Source organism: Papio anubis, chromosome 13 (genome assembly GCF_008728515.1).
Source record: "Papio anubis isolate 15944 chromosome 13, Panubis1.0, whole genome shotgun sequence".
Taxonomy (NCBI): domain Eukaryota; kingdom Metazoa; phylum Chordata; class Mammalia; order Primates; family Cercopithecidae; genus Papio; species Papio anubis.
Genome location: NC_044988.1, coordinates 102,335,407 through 102,349,347, shown reverse-complemented (window position 1 = coordinate 102,349,347; position 13,941 = coordinate 102,335,407). Strand labels below are relative to the sequence as shown.

Sequence of the window (13,941 nt, the reverse complement as noted above, 5' to 3'; positions counted from 1 at the left end):
GTTGCCAGGTTGAAGATCAACATTAAGAAATCCTCGGCTGGGGCCGGGGATGGTGGCTCATGCCTGTAATCCCAGCACTTTGGGAGGCCGAGGCGGGCGGATCATGAGGTCAGAAGATCAAGACCACGAGGTCAGGAGATTGAGACCCTCCTAGCTAACACGGTGAAACCCCGTCTCTACTAAAAATACAAAAAAAAAAAAAAAATTAGCCAGGCATAGTGGGCGCCTGTGGTCCCAGTTACTCGGGAGGCTGAGGCAGGAGAATGGCGTGAATTCGGGAGGCAGAGCTTGCAGTGAGCCAAGATCGTGCCGCTGCAATCCAGCCTGGGCGACAGAGCGAGACTCCGTCACAAAAAAAAAAAGAAATCTTTGGCTGGGCGCGGCGGCTCATGCCTGTAATCCCAGCACTTTGGAAGGCCAGTGCGGGCAGATCACAAGGTCAAGAGATCAAGACCATCCTGGCCAACATGGTGAAACCCCCGTCTCTACTAAAAATACAAAAATTAGCTGGGTGTGTTGGCACGCACCTGTAGTCCCAGCAACTCGGGAGGCTGAGGCAGGAGAATGGCGTGAACCTGGGAGGCAGAGGTTGCAGTGAGCTGAGATCGCGTCCCTGCACTCCAGCCTGGCAACAGAGCAAGACTCCATTTCAAAATAAATAAATAAATAAAATAAAGTAAACCTCAGATTAGAAATGATATTTAAACTTGAAAATTTGCCTCCCTCAGAAAAGGCGTGGTTGGAATGTCTTGGAGGTTAGCCAACTTGAGAGGTCTCTATGTGGCACCCTCATTTCATGGCTCTGAGGCTGGTTTGCTCACTGGTTTTCAAATGAAGACACGAAAGGAGGATGATAAATAGCATTTTTAATTTAAAATAGATCAGCATAAAATTTGCAAAGAGAAGCCAAAGAACACACAGAAAGACCGAGTAAGGAAGTGCCCAGGAATTCAGCTGAGAAGTTCAGCAGCCTGCGTTCGTTCGGCAGTCTACCCCTCGCCCGCCCGGAAGGCTCTCTTTTTCCAGAGGGGGTTGACCTTCCAAAGTCAGTCCTGGGGGAGGAGTCCATCTTGGCCTGCTTGATTGACAGGGCCCCAGCACCGAGGAGGCGGGGGCAGGCTCGAGTAATGAACCATTGGCTCTTCCTGCTGTCAGAGGTCCCAGAGAGATAATACTGCCGTGATGAGACATCAGGCATCCCAAAAACAGCAATTAAAACTCATGTTTGGAATAGAAAATGAGGGTTTTCAAAGCACGTCACTGTCATGCTTTCTGTAGCAAATACGCAGGTCGTTCTTAACACGTAATGGGCAGAGCCATGGAATCGACCCTTAGCCTGGAGTCTAAAAAATTGTCTTGTAATTTGGGTTTGTCTTGGCAGGTGAGGGCTTGAGAAGAGGCAGGGTGAGCCTGCCCTAGGAGGAGAAGGAAGAGGAGGAGGTGGAGGCTCCAGGTAGAGAGGGTCACTGGGGCTAAGTGGAGACTAATGTTGGCTAACCTAAAAGGGGGGACTTTTACTGAAACCAATTAACCTAAGACTTGAATCTGAGCTCCTTGAAGCAGAACCCGCATAAAAATGGGGGAATGTCAGGGTTGGGGCAAGATAGGGAGTCCTTCTAGGAATTTTCCATTCTGTCAAGATGGCTTCTCATGGCAGGGAGGGAGGGGTTAAGGGTGGGTGTAGTTGCCCATCCGCAGGGTCCCCTGGCGCACGGCACACTCTTCCCGGTGGGCTTTTAATGCTCTCTGGCGATCGGCTTCGGTGGGGAACGTATCCAGGTGGCGGCCCACCTGTGGACAGAAGGGAAGAGTGGGTGGGTGAGGGGTCTTTGGTGCAGCTCATTCCGGTTGCTCCCCTTGCCCACCCCCTACTTCAATCTTAGAGTAATGATAAAAATAGCCGTAAGAGGGAGGCAGTCACAGCAAGTGCTGTGAGTCTCCTGGTGCTGAGCTTCGAGGCAGAGAGCAGGGGCTGCCTGGGGGAAGTGTTTGTCCTTCTGTCCAGCTCCTTGCTGGGGAAGATGCAGGCAGAACAAAAGTTGCCAGACCATGACCAGACGACCATGCAATGGGACCTAGTAGCCAGTGTCCTTCACACACTGCTTTTCCACCATTAAAAACCCCAAACGAGCCACCCTGTCCAAGAGGGACCTCCTGACCATGTCTGCACTCCCTTGCTGGGAATTAGATCACTTCCCTCCTGCCCAGTGGCAGCCACCATAGGAGTCAAGAGCTGAACTTCAACAGCACCAGAAGCAGAGCTCAAGAATAAATCAGAAAAAAAAAAAAAAAATGCAAGGGAGACAGATTCAAGGAGTAGGAGCCTTTTCAGTTAAGATTTTATGCAATCAGTATCTCAGCCTGTCCTTTCTTCTCAAGAAATGGTGGTGGATGAAGACCCCGCCACATCTCCTCATGTCCACTGTGTCTGTTACATCACCTCCAAGTGCCACAAAATCCATCCCATTAACTGATCACAACATTCTCCTGCCTCGGCATTTCTCCTTTGGGATAACCTAAGGATGGCACAGGGTGGAAAGGGTTTGGGCTCACGTCGTCATTCCTGCATCTGGGCTTCTATCCATCTGTTAATTCATGAAATGCATGTTTATTGAACACAACTCTGTGTCAGATGTGGGGGATACAGCAGTAAACCAGAGAGACTCAGCTCTACCCTCATGGAGCTTTTAATCTAGAGGGAGAGCAGACGTCCAGCAGTAACTACACAGCTATCACATTACAATGGACAGAGGGCTGGGGCATGTGCAGTGAGAACAAATTGGGCAGTTCTTGGGGAAGAGATGCATACAGGGGGTCTTGAAGGATGAGCTGGGATTCCAGGGTAAAGGGGGTAGCATGCATGCTGGCCCTGGGGTCCAAGTGAGTTCAAGTTTGTGAGGGGATGCGGTGGCCGGGTGGAGAGTGGGCAGGGCAGGTCCTGTTTGGATTTGCAGGAGCAGCCAAAGGCTCTGCAGTGGGTTCAGGATAAAGCAGGACCCATGCCTGGGACAACCACAGGGTGCTTGTCAAGAATCCAGGCCAGGGTTGACCACCCTGGAGTGGTTACCTAAGCCCACAGCGCTGCAGGTTAGCGTGAAGAAAGGTGACAGAAGAAAAATGTGGGGAGAGAGGATGAAATATTAAAAGGGGGTAGAGGGAAGATAAGGAGCGGCTTGTAGGGAAAGTCTCTGTTCTCTGGACCCGGTGGAATCCCCCTTGGACTGTTTATCATTTCACAGATGAGGGAACAGAGGCCCAGGGCAGAGTGTGGTTCAGGGCTGCCCCCACAGGGAATTGGTGACCCCCAACCTCTGGACTCTAAGTTCTGGATTCTTTCTAGAATATTCTGTCACAGCTGCTGCTCCTGCTGCGTCTAGGGTGCTCCCTACACCTCACTTGCTGAGGTGAAAGAAGGCAGGGGGCTGTGGAGGGTTGTTAGAAACCCATAAAAATCAAATGATGACCGGAGATTCTGTTCTTCCCGGAATAACCACGTTCTTCACTTTCCAGCGGACGTGGACCCCTTGGGGATGCTCTTTGGAGAGCCACGGGCCCTCTTCTTCTGGGGAAAAAAATGCCCACAAGTGCTCACATAAAAAACAGTGCAGGCAATTTAGGAGGTTTCAGGGCCCTTTGCAAGTCCCTCTAGGGACCCTCCATGGCGGCGCTTCTCAGAGCTGTCCAGCCTCAGCCCAGCTGCAGCACCAGTCGCAGTCCCAGCCCCAGCCTCAGGTTTCAGATTTTTTAGGTTTGCCCCAGAATCGCCTTGGGGCTCTTGCAACCAAGGGAGAGGCCTGAGCCCAGCCCGAAAGCTACTGAGCCCCTCACGTCGGGGCGCGTAGCACAGTCACCCAGTGCCTACCTGGACCCAGGGCTGCATGTCTGCCGTGCAACTCATTTCCATCAATCAAACCACGATCGTGTCCTCAGCTCAATCTCAACATTTCAGAAAAATGTCCAAGTAGCCTGACAAGGCACACTGAGAAGAGAGAAGGCCTCGCACAGTGTGTAGGAGGAAAATAGTCCGTGGACAAAGGGCTTCTAGTGACACCTTTGTGACCTTCTCGCGAGTGGTAGCCTGATTTTTACACTGTGGCATGATCTTCCTGAGGCCCGTGGCTCCTAAAAGGCAGCTAGAGGCCAGGCGCAGTGGCTCACATTTGTAATTTCAGTGCTTTGGGAGGGCAAGGCGGGCGGATCACTTGTCAGGAGTTTGAGACCAGCCTGGCCTGGCCAACGTGGCAAGACCCCATCTCTACTAAAAATACAAAAGTTAGCCGGGCGTGGTGGTGGGCGCCTGTAGTCCCAGCTACTAGGAAGGCTAAGGCAGGAGATTCGCGTGAACCCAGGAGGCAGAGGTTGCAGTGAGCCGAGATTGTGCCACTGCACTCCAGCCTGGGCAACAGTGAGATTCCGTCTATAAAAAAAAAAAAAAAAAAAAAAAAAAAAAAATTGGGCAACTAGAGATGTTTAGGAAGACAGGTGCATCAGGGTCTTGGGGGCATGCAGCCACCCTGGTGTCCAGCTGGCTTGGACCCGAGGCATCCATGGCCTTAGTGGCATCCAGATTGGCGGTCGTGCTGTCTCTGGTGGCCAGTCACCAATGGTGTCTTTTTGTTTGCTTTTAAGAACACAGGCATATTTTTCAAATAGTAATAATAACTATTTATATTTGACTTTGCAAAATGTTTAGCATGTGAAAACAACTATCCATGTAGTTACAATGTCACTATAAGAATTTTCCTTTTCCCCTCTTCCACTCCCAAGTCAGGTTCTCACTCTGTCACCCAGGCTGGAGTGCAGTGGCACAATCATGGCTCACTGCAGCCTCAAACTCTTGGGCTCAAGGGATCCTCCTGCCTCGCCTCCAAGTAGCTAGGACTTGTGTGCGCCACCATGCCCGGCTAATTTTTGTATTTTTTTTGTAGAGACAAGGGTCTCAATATGTTGACCAGGGTGGTCTGGAACCCCTAGCCTCAAGTGATCCTCTTCTCTTGGCCCCCCAAAGTTAATTTTACTTTTTAAAAAGATATTTGTAACAGCCTTGTTGAGGTATGATTGATCTACCTAACCTGTAAAACCTGCACTTAATGTGTAAAATTTGATGAGTTTGGACATACGCAAATAGCCCTGAAATCATCACTACAATAAAAAATAGCCATCAGGCCAGGCGCAGTGGCTCACGCCTATAATCCCAGCACTTTGGGAGGCCGAGGCGGGCAGATCACGGGGTCAGGAGATCAAGGCCATCCTGGCTAACACTGTGAAACCCCATCTCTACTAAAAAATACAAAACAAAATTAGCCGGGCATGGTGGCAGGCGCATGTAGTCCCAGCTACTCAGGATGCTGAGGCAAGAGAATGCCGTGAACCCGGGAGGTGGAGCTTGCAGTGAGCCAAGATCATGCCACTGCACTCCAGCCTGGGCAACAGAGCAAGACTCTGTCTCAAAAAAAAAAAAAAAAATAGCCATCAATGGCCAGACAAGGTGACTCACACCTGTAATCCAAGCAGTTTGGGAGACCAAGGTAAGTGGATTGCTTGAGCCCAGGAGTTAGAGACCAGCCTAGGCAACATGGCGAAACTCTATCTCTACATATAATACAAGAATTAGCCAGGCAAGGTGGCACATGCCTGTAGTTCCAGTCACTTGAGAGACTGAGATGGGAGGATTGATTGAGCCTGGAAGGTCGAGGCTACAATGAGCCATTGTCATGCCACTGCACTCCAGACTATGGGACAGAGACCCTGTCTCCAAAATAAATAAATAAATAAATAAATTCCAAAGCTTCCTCATGCCCAGTTGGTTTTTTGCTGTTTTGCTTTTTGGAGATTTTTTTGGTGAGAACCCTTAAGATGAGATCTGATCTCTTAGCAGCATTTTCAAGTGCACAGAATAGTATATGAACTATTGCTTTTTTTTTGTTTTTTTTTTTTTGAGGCAGAGTTTTGCTCCTGTTGCCCAGGCTGGAGTGCAATGGTATGATCTCGGCTCACTGCAACCTCCACCTCCTGGGTTCAAGTGATTCTCCTGCCTCAGCCTCCCGAGTAGCTGGGATTACAGGTGTGCACCACCATGCCCGGTTAATTTTTTGTATTTTTATTAGAAACGGGGTTTCTCCATGTTGGCCAGGCTGGTCTTGAACTCCTTACCTCAGGTGATCCACCCGCCTCGGCCTTGAAAAGTGCTGGGATTACAGGCGTGAGCCACGGTGCCCACGTATATGCATTACTGTTAACTCTAGGCACAGTGTTGTACAGCAGGTCTCTAGAGAGTATTCATTTTGCATAAATGAAACTACCCCTTGAATAGCAGCTCCCATTTGCCCCTGTCCCAAGTCCCTGGCAGCCACCTTTCTTCTCTCTGCTTCTCTGAGTGCCCGTGGCTCTTCATAGGGGAGCATAGCTCTGCAAACCACCTCTCGGCCATGTCCATTCCTTCCTCCTTGGCCCTTGTAGTGAGCTGAACCATGACTCCCAAAAAGACAGGTCCATGTACTAACCCTCAGAACTTGAGAATGTGGCCTTATTTGGAGACAGGGTCTTTGCAGATATAATTAAAGATCTTGAGATGAGATCATCCTAGATTATTCAGGTGGGCCCTAAATCCAATCACAAGCGTCTTTAGAAGAAACAGAAGACACAGAGGAGACAGCCATGTGAAGGCAGAGGCAGAGATGAGAGCGATGTGGCCACAACCGAGAAGCATCAGGAGCCCGCAGGAGCTGGAAGTGGCAGGGAGGGTTCTCCCTAGAACCTCCCAGGAAGTGCGGCCCTGATGACACTTTGATTTGTTGGTCTGGCCCCTCCAGAACTGTGAGAGCAAACATTTCTATGGTCTTATGCCACCAAGTTTGTGACAATTTGTTAAAGCAGCCTCTAGAAGCTAATATAGCCCTCAAGCCATTCCCTGGGCAAATCAGCATGCAGCGATGGTGGGCGGGGCTGCGGCTGGCTCTGCTGGTGGCAGGAGGCTCACCAGCACCCACTCATCTCATACCCTAAGAAGGTGACTGGGGGATTGAAGCCCTAAGGAGCTGCTCAGTCAAACCACACAAGAACAAAAGAGAACCCTGATGAGAAATTTTCTTTTTCGCCATCGCCGTTTACTTAGAAACTTCACTGAAGCAGAAGCATTCACCCATCCATCCATCTAAAAAATATCTATTAAGCACCTACTGTGTGCCAGCAGCTGCTAAGCACATACCCCTTGCACTTCAGAGCTCCAAGTTCCATATTCCCCTTGGTTTTCTAAAGGAGTGTTTTGGGCATGAGAGGCTCCCCGCCAATGACTAACCACACACACTTTGGCACCTGCTGTGCACTGACATTGGGAGAGGCAGAGCGCATGTCACCTGTGGTCTCTGATGTGGATGACTTCCCATTCCAACTGGAATCTCACGGAGTGAATTCATCCCAGAGGGGAGCTCGAGGAAGGGCTCGTTCTCTATGAAGCAGGGTCTGCTCCTGGCCTGTTTCCTGAGGGACCCCCAGAACCTGGCATTTGAGAAGTGTTTAAACAAGGTTGGGTGGGCGATCAAATGTATGAATGAATGATGAGTGAAGGAAATTGAGAGAATCTGACCTCTGGCGGCCAGCAAGGGCTTCTCATGCCAGGAGGGACTTGAGTGTGCCCTGGAAGGACTGTGGCGAGGGAGGTGGGAAGGGAGGGAACAGAAGGAAAACAGATCCTCAGAAGCCGGAGGGGGCCCAGCGAGGTGGAGTCTGGAGGCGAAAACCAAAGGAGATGCTTAGTGCCTGGGTCTGGCAGACTCCACTGAAAGCGAACTCAAGCAAAAGTGTCTACCCCAGGTGGGATGGGCCCTTCAGAAAGAGAAGGGAGATGGGGCCTATTCGGGACCCACAAAGTCTCCAAATCCCTAACCAAAAAAACCAGTTGTCTGTGGAGAGGGGAGTTCCGATCCTTAATGGGCCTGGTAGCTGGGTGCCTCTCTGCAAAATTTGTCCTGGAGGCCAGAACTGGCATGTTCAGCCCCTTGTCAACAGTAATGCTAGGACAAGAACAGACCTGCTATTTGCTGGGCGCTGTGCATTTATTTCATATAAGCCTCGGAATGCCCCGAGGAGGCCGGCACCATCGTTGTCTCCATTTTACAGATGGGAAAGTGGAAGTCCCAGAAGGTTAAGTCATTTGCCCCTTTTCAGAGATTGAACCCAGAGCTGCAAGACTCAAGGCCCCAAGCCCTTCATCACGGGCTCCATTGCCTCTTATTAAATGCTCATGGGGTCCGTGAAGCAAAAGTCGCTGGCTGCAAGGTCATGGCTCTGCCCCACATGCACACACCCCCCTCTCCAGGCAGCCCAGCCACACATGAGGAGCCTGATTACAAGTCAGGCCTCAAGCCCTTGTGTGGTCACGACCCTGTGGACCCCTGGAGTCGAAGGATGAAGAGCTATGGAGCAAGGAATTCCTTCTGAGATGCTTCTAAATTAAGCCATCTGCGGTCTGTCTCTGCCTGGAGCTAAGAAATTGTAACGGCTTTGGCAGGAGACAGCTTTGCTGAATGGAGCTCTGAGCTGCTCTAAGGTCAAGGCAGGTAAATAAGAGGCAAGTGCCACAGCCGCCAGCAGCCCTGGGAGCCGGGCGGGCGGGCAGCTTTATCCGGGTTGGCGAAGGAGCTGGTCCTGTTCGAATGGGGAGCATTGCACAAATCTCAAGAGCATCGCAGAAATAAGGACAGAGTGCTGCCATGCAGTGCCCTGGAAATACACCGGTGAGGAAGGCAGAGCCCACAGGGACCCAGGGAGACATCTTGGGAAGTGGTCACTAAACACATTATGCATGTGATTGTGACATTTAGACAAGAGCTATATATATAAATTTTTTTTTTTTTAAGAAGGAGTTTCATTCTCGTTGCCCAGGCTGGAGTGCAGTGGTGCGAACTTCGCTAACTGCAAACTCTGCCTCCCGGGTTCCAGCGATTCTCCTACCTCAGCTTCCTGAGTAGCTGGGATTACAGGTGTCCGCCACCAGGCCCGGCTAATTTTTTGTATTTTTAGTAGAGATGGGGTTTCACCATGTTGGCCAAGCTGGTCTCGAACTCCTGACCTTAGGTGATCCACCCGCCTTGGCCTCCCAAAGTGCTGGGATTATAGGCACGAGCCACAGTGCCCGGCCGACAAGAGCTATTTAATAAGATTGTGGACTGGGCGATCTACCTCTATCTGGGGCTCAGGAAGGGCTCTCTGGGGAGGATGAAGGAGCAAGCCAGGGGTAAAGGAAGGGGCAAAGGAGGAATGGAGGTGAATTCGAGGAAACGAAAGCAAGCCCTTGCTGTCATGGGCAGCCAGGTGTGTCAGGGGAGATGAGCAGCTACTAGATCCTAGAAGAGATTTCCACTCCACGTGCCTAGGAATCATAGTTCCCTCCTGGGATAACATCCTTTTCCTCTCTGCTACTGGATCAGAATAAAATATTCCCAGAGAGTCAGGTTTGGAAGGGAGCTTAGGGATACTGAATCTAACTCTCTCATACTACAGATGGGAATCCCAAGGGCCTAAAGTGGGAAGTGACCCTCCCAGGTCTCCCGCGAGTCCTGGGCAGAGCTGAGACCGGCCACCAGACAGCAGTCCCCTTCCTCAGCACCGCAGTCCCTGAACCGAGGTCTCACTTTGCCTCCTGCATCTAGAGCCCTGGGCCCCAGTTTCTCACTGATTTGAAAGCATCTGTGCTTTTCCAATCCACTTGTAATGAACCAACTTTTCATTTGATTGATATCCTTAATGGTACCTTTGACATTTCACTAATGTTTACTCTGTTGTTCTTTTTCTAGCATCTAGAGTCGTTGGCTTAGCTAATTACCTTTCATCTTTCTTTTTTCTCCAATATTAGCATTTATATAACACAGCGTTAGCAACTGTGTTCCCTCTAAATTCTCTTTTAGCTCATCTCACAAGTTTTGAGTATGTTTATTTTTGCTCAGTTCTCTTTTAATCTAATTTCTATCTAATTTGTGTTTGGATTTCTCTTTTGATTCCTAAGTTATTTATAAGCATGATTTTACATTTCCAGGCAATTTTATCACTTAGGTTTGTTACTGATTTCTTTTTTTTTTTTTTTTTTTTTTTTTTTTTAATAAATCTTTTTTTTTTTGCCCCGCGTCGGTGGTTTTTGGCGCGATCTCGGCTCACTGCAAGCTCCGCCTCCCGGGTTCACGCCATTCTCCTGCCTCAGCCTCCCGAGTAGCTGGGACTACAGGCGCCCGCCGCCTCGCCCGGCTAATTTTTTGCATTTTTTAGTAGAGACGGGGTTTCACCGTGTTAGCCAGGATGGTCTCGATCTCCTGACCTCGTGATCCGCCCGCCTCGGCCTCCCAAAGTGCTGGGATTACAGGCGTGAGCCACCGCGCCCAGCCCAGGTTTGTTACTGATTTCTAATTCAATTTCTTTGGTGCTAAAGTAATCCTCACAAGTCAGACCCTTTGGTATTTATTGAGGTTTTGCTTTGTATTCTTGCTTGAAAAATCTGTTCTACTTTCAATGAAAAAATCCCCGTGTGGAATGAACTGGTGCTATCCTAGAGAAGATGTCAATAGGAACTGGGTTGGGGCTAAGATGTGGCCCTTGTCCTTGTATTTACGTATTCATGATTTTATTCTATGCTTATTTATTAACCATCCACTGTGTGTCAGAGATGGGGCTAGTCCCAGAGATACAGTGAGAAACTACTAATAAAAATAAAATCGGCCGGGTGCGGTGGCTTACGCCTGTAATCCCAGCACTTTGGGAGGCCGAGGTGGGCGGATCACGAGGTCAGGATATCAAGACTATCCTGGCTAACACCGTGAAACCCCATCTCTACTAAAAAAATACAAAAAATTAGCCGGGCGAGGTGGCGGGCGCCTGTAGTCCCAGCTACACGGGAGGCTGAGGCAGGAGAATGGCGTGAACCCGGTAGGCGGAGCTTGCAGTGAGCCGAGATCGCGCCACTGCACTCCAGCCTGGGCAACAGAGTGAGACTCCGTCTCAATAAATAAATAAATAAATAAATAAAATAAAATCACACAACGAATTCTTCAATTAGAATTGGGTTCAGTATTAAAGGAAATACCAGGTTCTGTAAGAGTTTATGATACAGAGACTCCAACTCTGATTGAGGTCAGAGAAGGCTTCCCTGAGGAAATAGCACACAAGCAGATACTCAGAGAGACAGAGTAGCTGGTGCAGGGGTCCCACGGCAGAAGAAAAGAACAGGTGGTTTCTAGAGGGTAAATTTGAGTGGCCAACAAACAGGACAGTATGCTCAACGCAACGCATCATCAGGGAACAGCACATTAAGCAAGAGAATAAGCATTTCACACCCATCGGATTGGTAATAATGGGAATAAGTCTAACATGAGAAACGAGAACTTCCATGCATTACTAGCGAATGTGTTCATCCGTACAACCTATTTAGACAGACTTGGCATAGCCAGAAAGTTTACACACATTCCATGGAACCCACGAGTCCATGTTTACATACATGCCCTGCAGAAATTCTCAAAAATGTCCACTAAGAGACGTGCATAAGGAATCCTTATGGTAGTACCATGTCAATAAATGCCGGAAATAACTGCATGTGCATAAGTGGGGCCAGCTAGGACGAAGGGTGGTGAATTCAGACGGTGGAACACCTTGCGTCCACTACAGTGAACACTCCAGAGAGGCCCCGCCCAACATGGCAGCTCCCAGTCACACGCAGCTATTTCAATGTCAATGGATTAAAATAGAACAAAATCTAAAACTCAGTTCCTCAGTTGCACTAACTACATACCAAGTGCTCAATAGGCTGGGTACGGCGGCTCACACTTGTAATTTCAGCTTTTTGGGAGGCTGAGGCAGGAGAATCGCTTAAGCTCAAAAGTTTGAGACCAGCCTGGACAACATAGCAAGACCCCATCTCTACAAAAAAATTTTAGCAGGGCATGGCTGCACCCACCTGTGGTCCCAGGAACTCGGGAGATTGAGGGGGAGGATTGCTTGAGCCCAGGAGGCAGAGGCTGCAGTGATTCATGATCTTACCCCTGCACTCCAGCCTAGGTAACAGAGTGAGGTGCTATCTCTAAAAACAAAAACCAAAAAAGTCAAAACAAACAAACCAAAAAAAAAAACCCCAAGTGCGCCCAGGTGCGGTGGTTCACGCCTGTAATCCCAGCACTTTGGGAGGCCGAGGCAGGCTGATCACGAGGTCAGGAGTTTGAGTCCATCCTGACCAACATGGTGAAACCCTGTCTCTACTAAAAATATAAAAATTAGCCAGTTGTGGTAGTGCGTGTCTATAATCCCAGCTACTCAGGAGGTTGAGGCAGGAGAATCTCTTGAATCTGGGAGGTGGAGGTTGCAGTGAGCTGAGATCGTGCCACTACACTCCAGCCTGGGACACTGAGCGAGACTCCATCTCAAAAAAAAAAAAAACAACCATGTGCTCAATGGCCCTGAGTGGCCAGTGGCTACTGCAGTGGACAGGTGGATGTAGAATATTTTTATCAGAAAGTGATATTAGGGCCAGGCGCGGTGGCTCACGCCTGTAATCCCAGCACTTTGGGAGGCCGAGATGGGCGGATCACAAGGTCGGGAGATCGAGACCATCCTGGCTAACACGGTGAAACCCCGTCTCTACTAAAAATACAAAAAATTAGCCGGGTGCGGTGTGGCAGGCGCCTGTAGTCCCAGCTACACAGGAGGCTGAGGCAGGAGAATGGCGTGAAACTGGGAGATGGAGCTTGCAGTGAGCCGAGATTGCGCCACTGCACTCCACCCTGGGAGACAGAGCGAGACTCTGTCTCAAAAAAAAAAAAAAAAAAAAGAGAAAGTTATATTAGACAGTGTTGTTCCAGATCTATCAGAACCAATGCATATAAATCTCAAAAACCCAACGTTGCATGAAAAAAAATTTACAGAATGGAACCTAAGCATGATTTCCTTGACATGAAAAAAAAAAAAAAAAAACATACAAAATGCATCCCTGTGTTGCTCCAGCATATGTGTGAATCTGCTTAGACAGGAAAGGGGCAGAAAGAAAAGAATGTTCTCAGAGGTCATGCCAGGCTCTGCCTCTGGGAGGGAGGGGAGTGAGTCCAGGGAGCAAAGCAGAGAGGATTTCAGTTTTATTTCTACGTGACTGTTGTCTTCTCCTCTTTTTCATATGAAAACACAAATATGGGTTCAAACTGCGTTTGTGGGAGGTGACCTGGGGTGAGGGAGGGCCTCCCCGTGCCACACACAGTTTAGAAAGAGTAACTCTGTTTTATGAGTTTCACTTATTGGAGATGTGGGTAGGATTCCAAACTTGAATACAAAGTTTTGCCATAGGAACCATAGCCGCCAGTGGTGGGTGACGTTGGCTTACGTATGTGACTTCTCGATGGCCCTTCCTGTTGGGCTTATCCAGCTTCATGGGGGCTTAAATTCACCTCCATGCCTGAGAAAATATCCAAGACGCAGAGGCTCTCCCTGGGAGTGAGGCATTGCGCGGCACCAGCCTTCTGCTGGGTTGAATGGCGCTGGTCCACAAGCTGAAAAGCGGGCTGCCTTTGCCTTCTTCTCCTTCCCTCTTTCCTTGCCTTCTTACCCTCTCCACCTGATGCCTCTGCCACAGGTGGGGGGTTCAGGCAGCCACAGCCCTGGGGCTCTTCATGTTGGGAGGGCAGGGGCCGTGTGTTTTGTGTTGAGCCTCCTGTCTAGTGTCATGCCTTGCTGTTGCTTGCAAAGCCATGCCAGAGACACGTGGAGGGTGTGTGTGTGTACACGCACCACAATGGCCAGAAGAAACCAAATCCGGCGCTGTACAAATTCACAGGTCAATCAGCTTTGCCACAGTACTTTCTGAGTCCAGGTCCCCGACCCAGTCCCACCGCCGGGGCAGCTGAGCCAGCAGACGCCCCCCTCCCCATGCATTGGGCACACGAAGGTCCCTGAACTGCACACCAAGCTTCCAGTGCC

At 49.6% G+C, this 13,941-nt stretch overlaps 1 protein-coding gene across 1 annotated transcript in view; it reads right to left on the bottom strand.

The window, feature by feature from the left end:
- Positions 1-849: 849 nt before the first annotated feature.
- CFAP77 (cilia and flagella associated protein 77) overlaps positions 850-13,941 on the bottom strand; it is a 173,423-nt gene continuing 160,331 nt past the window's right edge. Inside the window, exon 6 of the mRNA XM_003911155.4 lies at positions 850-1,791. Coding sequence (XP_003911204.1) covers positions 1,669-1,791 — 123 coding nt within the window. The 3' untranslated portion in view covers positions 850-1,668. The remainder of the gene's footprint in view (positions 1,792-13,941) is intronic.